The 16,427-nt window shown below is 41.3% G+C and overlaps 2 protein-coding genes across 6 annotated transcripts in view; both read right to left on the bottom strand.

Annotated features, from left to right (window-relative positions):
- Positions 1–474: 474 nt before the first annotated feature.
- On the bottom strand, positions 475–12,445 carry LOC109973280 (cell adhesion molecule 1-like). 5 transcript variants are annotated; one of them, XM_020622741.1, is made up of 7 exons: positions 10,728–12,445; positions 9,632–9,901; positions 9,201–9,533; positions 6,445–6,553; positions 5,307–5,455; positions 4,270–4,424; positions 475–591 (listed from the first exon to the last, which is right to left on the bottom strand). In XM_020622741.1, the coding sequence occupies exons 1-7, from the start codon at positions 10,795–10,797 to the stop codon at positions 577–579; spliced, it is 1,101 nt and encodes a 366-aa protein (XP_020478397.1). In that variant the 5' UTR covers positions 10,798–12,445; the 3' UTR covers positions 475–576. The 5 variants fall into 5 exon arrangements, with proteins under 5 accessions (XP_020478397.1, XP_020478394.1, XP_020478395.1 ...); XM_020622738.1 differs by lacking the exon at positions 475–591 and having other exon boundaries at positions 2,099–4,424; XM_020622739.1 differs by lacking the exons at positions 475–591; positions 6,445–6,553 and adding an exon at positions 6,136–6,412 and having other exon boundaries at positions 2,099–4,424; positions 5,307–5,564; positions 9,478–9,533.
- An 84-nt stretch (positions 12,446–12,529) lies between these two features.
- The window catches only part of gtf3c1 (general transcription factor IIIC subunit 1), a 20,732-nt gene continuing 16,834 nt past the window's right edge, over positions 12,530–16,427 (bottom strand). The window contains exons 35-40 of the mRNA XM_020622744.1: positions 15,525–15,667; positions 15,261–15,362; positions 14,900–15,180; positions 13,941–14,470; positions 13,649–13,835; positions 12,530–12,975 (exon numbers count right to left, since the gene is read on the bottom strand). Coding sequence (XP_020478400.1) covers positions 12,775–12,975; positions 13,649–13,835; positions 13,941–14,470; positions 14,900–15,180; positions 15,261–15,362; positions 15,525–15,667 — 1,444 coding nt within the window. The 3' untranslated portion in view covers positions 12,530–12,774. The remainder of the gene's footprint in view (positions 12,976–13,648; positions 13,836–13,940; positions 14,471–14,899; positions 15,181–15,260; positions 15,363–15,524; positions 15,668–16,427) is intronic.

The following is a 16,427-nucleotide window of genomic DNA, read 5'->3' as shown; positions in this document are numbered from 1 at the left end:
TACACTCTGAAATAAGTTTGGTCACACGTTTCCAGTTCTGCAAAGTAAACAGAAGTGGAAAAACTGAAGTAAATGTAGATGAGCTAAGGTTTGCTGTGAGGAAGTTGACCCTGGGTAGATTTCATAGGAAATGACTGAACACTATTGTCTTCACTGGACAGGAAACCACTGCGAGCTTCTAAGAAGCAGCAGCTACATTTACAGCCACAACAGATCTGTCATGTACTGTGCTACATCTTCACTGCGGTCACATTCAGTCGTACAGTACATACTACATTTAAAACTCTCACACAAAGTCAGTGATGGGATTTATATGGATGTTTTATCAGGCTCACAGCACCATCATCAACCTGCTCCACCATGCTTCTTGTTTTCTTATGGAGCCCACCTAGCAGTTCCTTTCCTGACAGTATTTTTGTCTCCAGCTAGGGTGGCAATGTACTTCTTTACAAGGTGTTTATAAGGAAATAAACACTTACTCAGGTCTATTTGTTTACCCTGTTTATTCTTAACTTGATTTGCATTGTGAGTATATTCACCACATGTACATCCACAGGCGAGTTTTCATTGCTGCTTTTAGGACTTCACTATATACTTTACCTGCTTTAAAACCAATTAAGTCCTTTACTCCCTCTACTGTCCACACTTCTATGCTTTCTTTAAAGCATAGAAGCTTTTAAAGGTATTTTTGTATTTATCACCAACTTCACATATTTAAAAAAAACAACATAGCATTTGCATATTCCTTAGTTTTATGAATAAGTGTTTTTCTATTGTTCCTTTGTGTATCTGTTGATTTGGGTGGCCAGTTGGTGCAAACTATTCAGGAAAGGATCCACCCTCGCCAGTCTGCCACAGGGCTGACACGTAGACAAGCAACCACACACACTCGCACTCACTCCTACAGTCACCAGTCAACCTAAGCTGCATGTGTTTGGACTGAGAGGAATCCAAAGAACCTGGAGTGATCCCACACAGACACAGGGAGAACATGCAGACTACACACAGAAAGGCACTGGGTCAAACCTGGAACCTTCTCTTCAAACTATATAGTTTTTAAACATTTTTTGACACTTTCCTATATATTTATTTTTTCTAATTCTCATTTTACACTGTATTATTTTCATGAATGAATAATTACTGGACAGGCTGAGCAGACACAGGCCACAGGGGCAGGAGGGAGCAGGGAGCCCCAGGGCCTCACCTGCAAAATGTCAGTGAAACAAACCAACTATGAAGAATCACAGAACACCACAAAGAGATGTAAAATGCCAAAACTAGATACAAAGGGACTACAAAGTCCTATCAAGCTATGCAAAATGACAAAAAAGAGACTAAAACAAGAAGAAACGCAACCAGAATTTGATGTAAAACTTCAAAGAGAGCAGCTAAAATTAAATGGAGAGTGACTAAATATACTGTAGATGCAAAACAACCAGTGCTGTTGTTCTGCTCTGTTTACACAGAAAGAAAAACTGTTACCAGTTTAAAATACCTCAAAATTTTGTCTGTCGATTAGAAGCAATGATATGAATAATGTACTTATTGATAATAATAATAATAATAACCAAAGCCCTATGCATGATGAATTAAACACATGACCATGCCTAAAAACTGTGCCACAAAATCCAAATCCTCTTTATTCTCTGAGCTGGGAGTAGCTCTGTTTTTCAATGAGAGGAAGTGGGCTCATAGAATTACTGCACATTAGTTACACTTTGATTGTAATCTTCACTCAGCAGCAGAGGCTGTTCAAAAGGTTCAACGTTTATTCTTTTTACCTGCACATGACCATGAATAAACTACTGGATTTAACTGAATGAAACAAACACGATGAGTCACATATTAAAAAAGGGGGCAAGAAAAGCAAAGGCAACAGTTTAGTTCTTACTGACAGCATTTGTTTGTTTGTTGTTCTGAGCAGAACCATAGCAACAGTTTAGCCACAAAGTCCTCCTGAGTCCCCCAGTCAGGTCTGGTCCTGTTTGCCAGTGTAACCATTAGGAGACACCAACGCTGCACTAGGCTTATTGTACCAGTGGATTTCATTGACTGTGTTAACTGGATGTTACAACAAAACACGCAGAAAACACAGTTATGGGAACAAAACAGCATTTATTAAACTTTTAACACATTATTTTCAATCATGCAAGCAGAGGAGTTTTCACCTGAAACATGCGTAATGTTCACTGCTGCTGCCGTTTGGTAACTAAAACGGTTTTCATATACTCAGTGGGTCACTCACTCACAAGAGCAAAAAATGCCCAGATTTGCCTGCATCTGAACGTCACTTTAGTTTCATGGTGTAGTTACTGCTTCACTGACTGCAAGGCTCAAGTTGAGCACATACCTGTGCACGTGCTGTGCAGTAGCCTACAGCGGTGGAAAGTAACTAAGTACATTTACTCAAGCATGTATTTAAATACAAATTTTAGGTGCTTGTACTTGAGAATTTTTATTTTCTGCTACTACTTAGAAGCAAATACTGTACTTTTTTCTCCCCCATATTTGTGTATGTTTACGAACATACATACATATGTAGCATTTTTACAGTGTGGTATTGCTACTCTTATTGTAGTTAAGTAAAGAATCTGAGTACTTCTACCACTGGTAGCCTGTATCCATACCCTGATCCCAGTGTGTGTCATATTATGATGTTTCTGGAACATGGTGAATTTTAAAAACCTACCTAGCTGACAGAAGACAAACCTCCTGTGTCATGCCTCAGGGTAGCTGCCTGGGTCCGCTCTGATTTTTACTAATGATTAGCCTTATGTGTCAAGTCTTCAGTTCGATGTATCCTGATGCATCAAGTGACTGTACTACATTAACTAAAGTGTTAATGGACTGAGCTCGACTGTAGACGACAGCTAGTTAATCACCCACAACGTCTTTCAGTACTGGACTCAAAAGTAGAATAAGATAATCAGATTAAGATGTTGGGTATTGTACTTGATCACCATTTTTCATGGTCTCAACATATTGACAGTACTACTGTAGTGGTTAAAACAAACAAGATACCAGCCCAGAGGGAATGTGTAATAGAATAGTGTGTAGTTCATATATACTGTAGATATTATTTGTAGTAGTCATGTAAGGGTGAGCTAAGTGTTTATATAATCTTGGAGAGATCTGTTTCTCTTCTCTTAACTGTTTGGAGATGTTTGTGCATGAGGATCCTTGGGAACTATCCACTGATAGTGTGCTGAAGCAAGAATATCTTGGCTTGTGTCCTTCTTGTTTAATTTATGGGTAAACATGCCAAGAGAAGCCCTCCTTAAATGGGAGGCTTGAAGTTGGCCATAACTTCAGCTGCTTGTGTGCTCAGTTTTAAGGAAAGGAACTGGGTGCTGGGTCAGTGCAAGAAGTTCATGTACTGGACATTGCAGACAGTTATTGGAAGAAGGGGTGTAGAGCTGGCATGAGACTGTGACTGGCTTAAACCATGAGGATGGGAGTGGACAGGATATGTAACTGGGAGAAGAAAAAGTTAGGATAGCTATGGGTTAGTGAAAGGAAGGAGCGATGGTGCCGCAGTCGTGAGTGTGCGTTTGGACCCAGCCAGGTGGACTCTGGGCTCTAGACTCTGACTGACTGTACCTTGTCGCCAACCATGACTGATGGACTCTGTGACAATCTTCTTATTTAATACTGTATTTGTTCCTTTGCAGAGGTGATTCGACTCCCTATCTTGCAAACTATTGAACTGCCTTGAATTATTAGAATATTAAATTATCACTGGAATTGGCCTGATTTGTCTGAATTAATTTAGTTCACATCAGACTCTAGTAACCACACTATAATGAAAAAAGGCGAGGGGTTCAGTAGTTGTTGTGGAAGCTAATGGAGATCCAGATAAACAAACAAATAGCAGTGTGAGCTCATGAACCATGAGGTCCTCTCAGAATCAGCTGCAGTGTGATAGCAAATATAAAGGGTGACGTCACTGACGTCAGTGTCAGACTTTTAAAAGTATGTTGGACGTCTAATCACAAAATATTCTTCATCCTCTTCGCCACCCGTCCACCTGGTGGCGCCCCAGGCAATTGCCTAGCTCGCCTGTGCTTAGAAATGGCCCTGTTCTTAAACAGCTAGCTGCCTTTTAGGTGTGTTTAGAGAAGTGACTGTATCGACATCAGAAGTGCGTGATGTACAGCTTTAGAGGCCTTTGACTACATGTCACCACTGTGGACACAAAGAGCCTCTTACATAAATTCTTTAGGGATGAACTCCAACCAGAATTGAGAATAAAAGCACGAAACACATTATAAACCAGTGGGTCAGTGTGATGCTGGTACTGTGGCTTGGTACATTTGTTGTAGGTGTGGCTGCAGTTCTAGTTGTGGTTGCAGTTGTAGTTGTAGTTGTAGTTGTAGTTGTGGTTGCAGTTGTAGGCGGCAATCTGATGGTGGTTTGCTCCAAACCTACAGACAAACAGACAGTTAACATGTGATGCAGTTTTAAATGAAAGACAGACGTCAGCCATGTTTTCTTTTTTTTTCCACTTTGCCTGGTTTGGTGACTTTACATCATGTATTCATTCAACTTGATGGTTAACGTAACACAAAGCCCCGAAAGTGACCAAAGGCAGTAAAAGACTAGCAGATGAGTCAAAGATATAACTGTATACATCGTCATATTGGACAGTAAATTAGATAATTAACCTGAACTTGTAAAAAGACATTTAGTGCTTTATATTTTTTTGAGTTAGTGAAAATGAAAAAAGGTTTCATCTCCAACTAAACTGATGATCTTATCGTCACCACATTTCCAGTTTTCCTCATCTTTTCATGTCATAGTTTTCAGTTTTTTCTTCTTTAAACACACTATGTGATTTTTCCAGTGTGTTTGGGATCATCATTCACACGTCACAAACTTTGTCCCCTCTTTCGTGCAGTGTGTCCTCTCTCTCTCCCTGTACCTTTCTGTTGTTTGAGTGCAGCCTTTCTATTGTGTTTGTTTTTAATTACACACAAAATTAAACATCCTTGACTCCAATTTAAAATAATACAGTAACTGTAAGATACTGTATTATTTGATCATTTTAGTGATATTGCACAAGGCTGCACTTTGTTTTGTACTGCATTTTAATTTATTTGACCAATTCAGGAATGTCTTCCTTTTTACACTTACAATTATCATTTATTGGTGCATTCAATTAGATTTTTATTGTGTGTTAATCTTTTATAGTGTTTTGTCCAGTTTGGGGCTCCACAGATCCTCCACATGCTAACAAAAAGATGCATTAATAAATGGATAGCTGTAATCTGAATTTAGGATTTAGTCATTAGAACCACTGAACTCACCTTGGACATCCACATTAAAGTGCACAGTGATTGTCCCCACGCTGTTGCTGACAGTACAGTTGTACTGCCCTTGGTTCACAGAAGTTACAGAGTCGATAGTGAGAACGCTGTCGCTGAAGGAGGAAGGCTGAGCCAGAGGGAGCATCCATGTGTACGACGGTCTGGGGTTTCCCACAGCTGAGCAGTTCAGTTGTAGAGGATCTCCTTTTTTGACGGTGATCTGCTCTAAATGTGGCACGCTCATGAGCTGAGGCGCATCTGTGCATTGATTGAGGAAGAACAAAATACAACATCATCATCAACAGCAAGATGGAAACAAACTTAAAATGTAAAGATTACCCACTAATGTAGATATGCAGAGCATTGCAAAAGAGCAGTGGCGGAAAGAACCAAATGATTCCCACCACAGTACTACCCTTAACCAGAAAACAGAAAAGCCATTATACATCCTACAGTACTGTCTATGTTGGATTATGGAGGCATCCTGGCTGCTCATGCTGCTGCCACTACCCTTAAACATCTGGACACTGATCTTAATGAAACCTGTAGATTGACTAAATAAAACACATGTCGAGTAGAGTGAGTTTTTAGATGGAAAGCACTATAAAAGGACATAGAGATGAGGGCAACTGCAGTGTCATGTTCATTATACTGTGAGCAACAACAGTCTAGTAGTCAGGTGATCTATGTATTACCAATATAAAATACTGATTAGAGCAGCTTTAAGTAAAAGAAGAAAGCTGTAAAGGTTATGTGTTGGAGATTTCTTTTATCACCATCATATGGCAAATTTTTAGTGTCTAAGAGCAAAACAACAAAGTTGACTCACAGTAGACGGTTCCAGTGATGTGTTCTGATATCCGCACCGGAGGGGACCGTGGTCCTTCAGGTCCCAGATCCAGCTGGGCTCTACACCAGTACTGGACTCTATCATCGTCCTTACGTACAGTGACGTCCAGAGTTTTTATCACATTCGTGGGTTTCTTCTGTGTGTTATTCTCGATCTGTGTTTGACCCAGCTGTGTCCGTCCTTTGTAGAAGGTCACAGTGAGGTTTTCAACAGGAGCAACGTTCTGCACTGTGCACTGCAGAGTGTACTGACGGCCCTCCAACATCGGGCCAGTGTGGGAGCATCCATGTGTACGACGGTCTGGGGTTTCCCACAGCTGAGCAGTTCAGTTGTAGCGGATCTCCTTTTTTGACGGTGATCTGCTCTAAATGTGGCACGCTCATGAGCTGAGGCGCATCTGTGCGTTGATTGAGGGAGAACAAAATACAACATCATCATCAACAGCAAGATGGAAACAAACTTAAAATGTAAAGATTACCCACTAATGTAGATATGCAGAGCATTGCAAAAGAGCAGTGGTGGAAAGAACCAAAGTATTCCCACCACAGTACTACCCTTAACCAGAAAACAGAAAAGCCATTATACATCCTACAGTACTGTCTATGTTGGATTATGGAGGCATCCTGGCTGCTCATGCTGCTGCCACTACCCTTAAACATCTGGACACTGCTATCACACTCATCACTGAGAGTTATACTGACAAGCTGGATGGTCATCACAGATATTTGGAACATACTGTATCAGCACATCTGCATCTTGAAGGCTTTGCCGTTTAAGCAGAAGAGACATTTAACATCCATGTTTGCATTGAGAGCTCATAACCATGACACCAGGTCACAGGAGAGACTGACTTTACAGGTTCTTCATACCAACTCTGAGCTGATGAATGCTGGATTTTGCTACTGTGCACGTCACTAACAGAGACCCCTTCCTTTGAGAAACTTTAAAGCCATGCATCCTAAACTTCTAACAACATCTGAAGAGTCAGATGTTGTTAGGAGTTTATCATTCCCCCATTTAGTCATTAGAACCACTGAATTCACCTTGAACATCCACATTAAACTGCACAGTGATTGTCCCCATGGTGTTGCTGACAGTACAGTTGTACTGCCCTTGGTTCGCAGAAGTTACAGAGTCGATAGTGAGAACGCTGTCGCTGAAGGAGGAAGGCTGAGCCAGCGGGAGCGTCCATGTGTATGACGGTCTGGGGTTTCCCACAGCTGAGCAGTTCAGTTGTAGGGGATCTCTTTTTTTGACGGTGATCTGGTCTGACTGTGATGATTTCTCAAGGTGAGGTTTATCTGTGCTTTGATTGAGGTGGAAGAGACAGAGAGAAAAACATCTGTTATCAATGCACAAAGCAAACAAGTGCACAATTTAAAGACAAGTAAACAAATGGGAAACAAGCCCGGGAAACATTCTTATTTGCTTTCATTAATGAAATTAGTTGAAAATATGATCATTAGGAATGACATGTATAGAACATGGAAGTACTGACAAAATGTGATATCAATGTTAACAAAGTCATGTATTTATTAAATAATTGTAGGCCTTATTGTTGCTTACTGGTTTTCTCTGACTCTTTGTTATTGTGGTACTTGGCTCAACACAAAACAGACGTGTTGATTTTGTCATCAGACTCACAGTAGACGGTTGCAGTGATGTGTTGTGATGTCACCATTAAAGCCATGCATCCTAAACTTCTAACATCATCTGACTCTTCAAATGTTGTTAGAAGTTTATCATTCCCGCATTTAGCCATTAGAACCACTGAATTCACCTTGGACATCCACATTAAACTGCACAGTGATTGTCCCCATGGTGTTGCTGACAGTACAGTTGTACTGCCCTTGGTTCGCAGAAGTTACAGAGTCAATAGTGAGAACACTGTCAGAACGCTGTCGCTGAAGGAGGAAGGCTGAGCCAGCGGGAGCGTCCATGTGTATGACGGTCTGGGGTTTCCCACAGCTGAGCAGTTCAGTTGTAGGGGATCTCTTTTTTTGACGGTGATCTGGTCTGACTGTGATGATTTCTCAAGGTGAGGTTTATCTGTGCTTTGATTGAGGTGGAAGAGACAGAGAGAAAAACATCTGTTATCAATGCACAAAGCAAACAAGTGCACAATTTAAAGACAAGTAGACAAATGGGAAACAAGCCCGGGAAACATTCTTATTTGCTTTCATTAATGAAATTAGTTGAAAATATGATCATTAGGAATGACATGTATAGAACATGGAAGTACTGACAAAATGTGATATCAATGTTAACAAAGTCATGTATTTATTAAATAATTGTAGGCCTTATTGTTGCTTACTGGTTTTCTCTGACTCTTTGTTATTGTGGTACTTGGCTCAACACAAAACAGACGTGTTGATTTTGTCATCAGACTCACAGTAGACGGTTGCAGTGATGTGTTGTGATGTCACCATCGGAGGGGGCTGTGGTCCTTCAGGTCCCAGTTCCAGCTTGGCTCTACACCAGTACTGGACTCTATCATCGTCCTTACGTACAGTGACGTCCAGAGTTTTTATCACATTCGTGGGTTTCTTCTGTGTGTTATTCTCGATCTGTGTTGACCCAGCTGTGTCTGTCCTCTGTAGAAGGTCACAGTGAGGTTTTCAACAGGAGCAACGTTCTGCACTGTGCACTGCAGAGTGTACTGACGGCCCTCCAACATCGGGCCAGTGTGGTGAACAAAGGTGATGGATACATTGTCTGGAGGCTCTGTGGAGACAAATAAGACGAGAAGCTAGAGTTTGTACACAACAGCTGAAGGAGCATAAATCCTTTCAACATTTAAAGAATAAAGCAAGTTTACTTACTGTTATTTGCTTTCATTAATGAAATTAGTTTCAAATATGATCATTAGGACTGACATGTATAGAACTTGGAAGTACTGACAAAATGTGATATCAATGTCAACCAAGTCATGTATTTATAAGTAAAAGAAGAAAGCTGTAAAGGTTATGTGTTGGAGATTTCTTTTATCACCATCATATGGCAAATTTTTAGTGTCTAAGAGCAAAACAACAAAGTTGACTCACAGTAGACGGTTCCAGTGATGTGTTGTGATGTCACCACCGGAGGGGGCTGTGGTCCTTCAGGTCCCAGTTCCAGCTTGGCTCTACACCAGTACTGGACTCTATCATCATCCTTACGTACAGTGACGTCCAGAGTTTTTATCACATTCGTGGGTTTCTTCTGTGTGTTATTCTCGATCTGTGTTTGACCCAGCTGTGTCCGTCCTTTGTAGAAGGTCACAGTGAGGTTTTCAACAGGAGCAACGTTCTGCACTGTGCACTGCAGAGTGTACTGATGGCCCTCCAACATCGGGCCAGTGTGGTGAGCAAAGGTGATGGACACATTGTCTGGAGGCTCTGTGGAGACAAATAAGATGAGAAGCTAGAGTTTGTACACAACAGCTGAAGGAGCATAAATCCTTTCAACATTTAAAGAATAAAGCAAGTTTACTTACTGTAAACAGTTACAGCCAGTTTGCTAAGACACTGCGTAGCATTAGCGTCTTCATAATGGCACATAGGAATTACATCCCATTCAGTCATTCTGTCAACTGTCCACAAAATCCTGCTGCCGTTTAGTACATGGTTCCCCACTGATGTTTCTAAACCAGGACTTGTAAAGTTGCAGCCAGGTTGACATATCGTGCAGGTGGCCGAGGCTGGGTCGCCGTGCTTCACTACCAGTCTGGACGGACTGAACACAGGTTTATCTGCACAGCTGTCATCTGTAAGGAAGACATTAAAGGTTGTAAAGTCAGATACACTATGAAAGCATCTAAATCTGTAATTCCACAAACAGTCAGTCAGAGCCATTCATCTCAGCTTTGTTTATTCATTTTTAGATAATGGTCAACCTCTCCTTAACTGCTGAAATTTCACAAATATACCGAGTTTTCCTCCTTTAATGTGTGCATGTCTTACTTGCTTATAAAGTTGTGCGTAGTGCACCTTAAAAACATCCATACAAGAACCAGTTTTTAGTATTAATTAATTTTCTACTATTACAAATAATAATAAAAACTTTAACTAAGTGCTTAAAGCTGCAGTATGTAACTTAAGGTAGCACTGGCATGAAACTCCAAATCAATCCACTCTGCTCTACCTGGTGCTCCACCACCTCTACCCAGCTCTTCAGATATTTGTTATGAAACTATGATAAATAAGAATGCAACAACATTTACTGATCAAGCGAAATAATTGAACATCTCAAGGTCAATCCTGCTCAAAACCATTTAGAAGCTAATATCTCTGTGGTGCTACCGGTGCTGTTCAATGAGTCTGGGTCACAGGAGGCTTCGACAGCACCTCTCCACAATAAGTCTGTAGCTTTAAACGAAAATGCAAAAGGAACGAGAGCCACAGGGATCACAAAACAGTCGAATCCATCTGTATTATCCTCAACTGTCAAGTGGTTCTGAGTTCATAAGATTCTAAAAGGTAGCTGTTAATATTTTAGAACAACCAGTACAGGAGTCCGACATGAAATCCTACAGCCTGATATCAGTAACGCCGTCTTTGAGGCAGACTAGAGATAGAAAACTCTTCTCTTACCCTGGCTGAGCACATGGAAGCCATGCAGAAAACTCAAAGAAACACCCAAAAGAATGAAATGGAAAAACATTTTCCCAGTTATTTTCTTGTAAAACAAAAACCTCTGAACACACTACGAGACTAAAAGTTGGTCAGAAAGTGAATGCACCAAGATCACCACCCCTCTATTTGGCTTTAGTTGAACAATGTTGGCAGTGCAACCTGTTTCCACATCCTCTCTGCGTTCAAAGTTGGCTCAGGCCTCGTACATCCCCACTCCTGTTCGTATTAATGGAACTTTCCATAGTCGGAGTACGACCTCCATCATCTTTACTGACTACTTAATAATAACTAATAAAAAAGAAAATCTAGAATCTGCATTTTTAAAAGTTTTTAATGATCTTCTGCAAATAACTGAAAATATTTTGGTGCTTCTAGATTTGATCCTGTGGACCACAACATTCGTATTTCACATCTTGAAAAATGTTGTGGTGTTCAGGGATCTGCTTTAGATTGGTTCAAATCCTAATTGTTAAACAGGACTTTTTCAGTTGGCATCGATGAATGTTCATCCTCCTCTGCTCCTCTTTCTTCTGAGGTACCACAAGGAGACATTAAAGCACTGATGTCTTTTGAATGTTATTCACCCATATGAAAACAAAGTGATTCATCTCGACGTGGTTATTGTGATGCATTATATACAGATATCAGCCAGTTCTCATTCCCTTGTCTTCAACTCGTCTGAAATGGTGCTGGCCAGGCTCCTCACAGGCGCTAGTAAGCATGACCATATCTCTCCTGTATTAATGGTATTTCATTGGCCTCCGGTCCATTACAGGATTCATTTTAAGGTTTTTAAGGCACTCAATGTGTTAGCACCAGCCTACTGTACCTCTCTGAGCTCCCACACCCCTACACGCTTTGTGCAGGGCTTCTGATCAGATGCTCTCGGTCAGCCCCAGAGCTAAAGCTCAAAGGGGCCTATGCTTTTTGACTACCACTGTCCGAGACACACATATTCAGACATAATGGTCTGTGATATCTGTAGGCCTATAGCTGGTTTATACACAAGCAATAACACGCAAAGTTTGGTCTTTCATGTTGACAAAGAGGAGGGTAATTTGTGCTTATGACTCAAGGAAATGAGTGCAGAGCTGCAAGCAAACATTCCTCAACTTCCCGGGGATCTTTATCAAGCTTCCTCAGAACCCTCCCGTGATTACTAGATAAACATTCAAGGACCCATCTACAGGCCTCACTAGTTTTTCTGCAGTAACAACTGTTCTATTCTTGAAATCTCTATTTTAATCCTTATTCTTAACTTGATAGGCAGACGAAGGTGATGGTGGATTCTTTGGAGATATCGTAGACACACAGTGCAAGTGTTTGGAAAAGAACAGGATCAGAACAAATCGAATCATAAGATACTTCAAGTCTCAGTCCAAAACCATCTGAGCTGCTAAATTAGGCTACAGAAACAAAAAGCTCTACAGACATCAGCAAAGAAACATCCAGGGTACAGTGTGAGGCTACACTGGACAGTGGATGATGGTGAAATCAAAAAATACTAAGAAAACTGAAGACTTTGACCTGCTTTCTTGACCCAGTTCATGCACTACCAACATTTTAAAAATGTCACTAATTAACTGAGGAAGTCCTAACAATCAGCCTCTGAGGCTGGGTCTTTTCTATAGCATTTAAGATTGTGCTGGTTTTAAAAAGTAGTCTCAATCCAGGTTTAGTTTTCTCCAGAAGAGTAAGCAGCAGATCAGTAGCTTGTTAAAAAGAAGTACTACTAAAGTTACACACAGCTGAAACATAAGTCAAGAATGTAATGAAATGCATTTTTATGTAGAATTTTATGGCAGAATACAAGAAGCGGAACCCAAAAGCTACCAAAAAAGAAAAATAAATTAAAAATGTTGTACATCTGTACAAAAGATGAAGAATGAAAACTAGACAACAGTCTGATTGTTGCTGCAGCTTTTTTCTCTTCTCCTTTTAGAATAGCCTTCTTCTGTAGCTAACGTGATGCCAGGTGCAAGTCAAGTGACGTCCATGAATAGTTTCACAGTGCACAGTAGTCCCAGTGCTGTTCGTTTGGTAGCACCGGACTGAGACGCAGGCAGCAGCTGATGGTGGGCTCATAAAACACTGTCTCTGGGTCCTCAATCTTCACTTCTGTCTGGCGCACAGAGCGGGCGAACAGAGTGGGTTTAGGACATTTAACAAGGGTTTTTCTGGTCACGCAGCCCATCTCTGTAAGAGCCTACAGAGGAGAGAGTAAAAGAGTAAAAAAACAAAAAACCATTTCAATGATAAATCTGGATTAGGTGAATCACAGCCATCAGAACTTCCCACTACAGCTGTTAGTTGAGCCACGAGGCTGCCAACAATGAGAACGTCCACATTACATAAAAGGAGAATGAAATTCTCCAATGGAAACATTAGAACAAAACGGGAGAACAAAATATAGGAGGACGAGGAAGGAGTTATGTATTAAAATGTTTAATGTTGTTTTAAAGTTTTGAATGAATTTACAAAATGATGTGATTCCACTACTACTGGGAAACACATTCAAAAAGACAATTAATCAATTCCCAGTAACTCTGATTGAGCAGGCTGTGGACACAGACATTATTCTGCAATCAAAACAGTCCCAGGTAAAGGCCGGGTTTTCTGCAACTGAGGCCAAAGTCTCAGAATGTTTGGTATCTACTGTAGAGACAGTGAGAGAAACTGGGGACAAAGCAGGAGAATGAGTAAAAACTGAACACTTGAGTTGAGACTACTGTCTGATCTGCTGATGAGACCATCTAATAACAGCTTTTCATTTTTCTGGCCAAACGGTGAAGCGTTGCCAATAAGTGTTTGTCCTCACTGTAAAGCAAAGCATGAGCCATGTACATATGAGCATGTTGTGTATGAGTATTTCCGTTTACCTGCACGAGTTCCAGCACTGCCATCGGCTGCAGCACATCCTTGTAATGTTCCAACAGCGTCTGCTGTGTGAGTCCAGGTCGGGACATGATGTGATAAAGAACGGCCTCCAGCATGCCCTTACACACCTGCCGGTTCAGCTTACCGTCAACCATGCGCCACGGTCGGCTGATGAAACTCACGTTCTCACTGTGCGAGTTTGAGTTGGTGAAGTAAACGGAAAGAAAAAGTTAAGACACACATGAAAGGGAGACACAGTTAACAGTGATAGGATCAGAATCAGTCTGTACTTACCCATCACTCAGATCAGTCAGGGGGCAGCATGCCTCCTCGTCTCTCTCTTCATTTCTACTGTTCCGTCTTGGTCTTTGCTCTCTCTTCTCTTCCTGTATTTCCTCAGACTGCACCTGCTCTCTTTCCTTTTCAGGCGGTGTTTTCTTTCCTCCCTCCACTTCTAGGTTCAACAACTCATCTCCCTTTCCCTCATCTGCCTGCTCTTTGTGCTGTTCCTCATTAAGGTTCTCTCTTATTACGTCACTTGACAATCTTTCTACATCTCCTCCGTCTACGCTCTCTTGTCTGTCCACAGCTGACTTCTTTTCGGGTGGTCCCTCAGCCTCCTGTTGGCCTTCTTGCCTGCATCTCTTGCGCATGAAGGGGATGCTGTGCTCGTTCTCCAGAAAGGGGAGTCCATCAGATGTGAAACGTGACTGGGGCCACTGCTTGGAGCTTACAGTCAGCAGCCACGGCTCAGCATGCTGCAAAAGCACCCAGCGTGCACCCAGATTCCCGACTCTTAACACCTGGCCTTCTTCTTCTAAGTCCTGCAGCAAAAAGGGAAAATATGAAACAAGGGAGACACACCATAATAAAAAGAGACGGGAAACTGATTGTTCGCTAAGCTCCTCCTCCAAAACACCAGCTGTCCTGTCATCTACAGGACCTGAAATCTGGCAGAGAAGAGTTTTTGTCAGCCTTTTTGTCTCTCTTCAGTGGACGTTTAAGTTACATGCATCAAGCACTCTACCAGTCAAAGGTGTGGGGTGCCCGACAGCTGAGTTGTTATGGTAGCACACCATGTACATATGCACAGTGTGTAAGCGACGTCAGTGGTTCCCGTCCTGCTGGTAACATTTGGGGCAGGCCAACAGTACCTGAGGGGCCTGGGCTTTAGAGCATGTTCTACCGTGTACAAAGACAAACAAAATAAACCAAATGGCACAGCCTTCTTCAGCAGCTGTACATGTGTTTACCTTCAAATACTGCTGCAGGCTCCTGCTGCATCCAGACTGTGGCTCTTCCAGGTGTGCAAGAGCCTTGTAGAGGTCATGTAAGTCCAAGCCCTTCTCAGCAGCTTCATCTAAGCTCCTCCTGAGCTGAGCCGATGCATCTATGTCCTGAGGAGTGTATCCTCTATGCTGAACCAAATGCCTGTTCACATTGGGTGGAGAAAAGGAGGAGGTGCGGACAGAGTAGGTGAGGATGGAGGGCAACGGGGAGGGACCACATTTACTCAAGTCCAGTGGTAGAGAGTCTAAAAATGAAAAATTAACCAAATTAGTGTTTGTAGAACAAACAGCAGTTTGTACATCTTCTGGGCGTGTTGATACTTACGCTCCACGAACATGTTGTGAGCAGGTGTGTTGCGCAGCTGCAGCCTCATGATGCAAGACTCCACCACAATGTTATCACTGGTGTTGAGGTTACGTAGTTTGACTAGAAACAAAACAACAGTTTTACAAATCTAAAAAGGGCTGAATGTTATTTTCATTATGGATTATCTTTTCATTTTCTTTAAAAAAAATCAAGTACTCCAGACAATCAAGTTCATTCATCTATCAGAGACAATGAAAAGCCAGTAAACGGTTCGGGCTCTACCTATGCCTGGAAAGCAGTATCCTTGCATCATCAGGTACTTGGTGTGTGAGGCTTGATGAGCCTTCACTTCCAGCTTCTTTCTCCCCTCACAGTCCTCACCGTCATCATCATCATCATCGTCCTCCTCCTCCAGCGCTGCCATACTGAAAAGCCACAATTTACACCAAGCTCAGTTTTAAAACAAGAGGAGGTTTGGGCTGCAACTAACATCAACTGTAATTATCTCTACACATTATGGTATTTTCCCCATTTAACTTAAAAAATATATATACTGAAAATATTTAATTCACTGTCAGAAGAAAAACTGCAAACTTCACATTTTGGAAGCCACAAGAAACATTTTCTGCAATTTTGTTTAAAAATAAAGTGTTATCTGGTTACAGAATCGTTACTATAGGTACAGTCATGTGAAAAAATTAGGACACCCTTTGAAAGCATGTGTATTTTGTAACATTTTTTAATATATGGCTATTTAATCTCAATTTTAACAATACAGAGAGATTAAAGTAATACAACTAAATAATTAAAACTGAGGAAAAGTCTTTTCAAGATCTTCTGTAAATGTAATTCTACAAAAATGCCTATTCTGAGGAAAAAGATAGCACACCCTCACATGTATGCCCTCTTAAAATGGCTCAAATCACACCAGGTATATCACACCAGGTGCACATAATTAGTAGGTCATTAATCAGCATTTTGAATGAGGCTTGCCCTATCTAAACCTCAGACATTTAGTTTGGTGTGCTCCTGACTGTTGAAGTGAGAGTGAGCACCATGGTGAGAGCAAAAGAGCTGTCAGAGGCCTTCAGAAAAAAACATTGTAGCAGCTTATGAGTCTGGTAAGGGATTTAAAAAGATCTCAAAATATTTTGAAATCAGCCATTCCACTGTCCGGAAGATCGT

Source organism: Monopterus albus, unplaced genomic scaffold, assembly GCF_001952655.1.
Source record: "Monopterus albus unplaced genomic scaffold, M_albus_1.0 scaffold288.1, whole genome shotgun sequence".
Classification (NCBI taxonomy): Eukaryota; Metazoa; Chordata; class Actinopteri; order Synbranchiformes; family Synbranchidae; genus Monopterus; species Monopterus albus.
The sequence above is the reverse complement of the archived record's forward strand: the minus strand, read 5'-3'. Positions and strand labels throughout refer to the sequence as shown.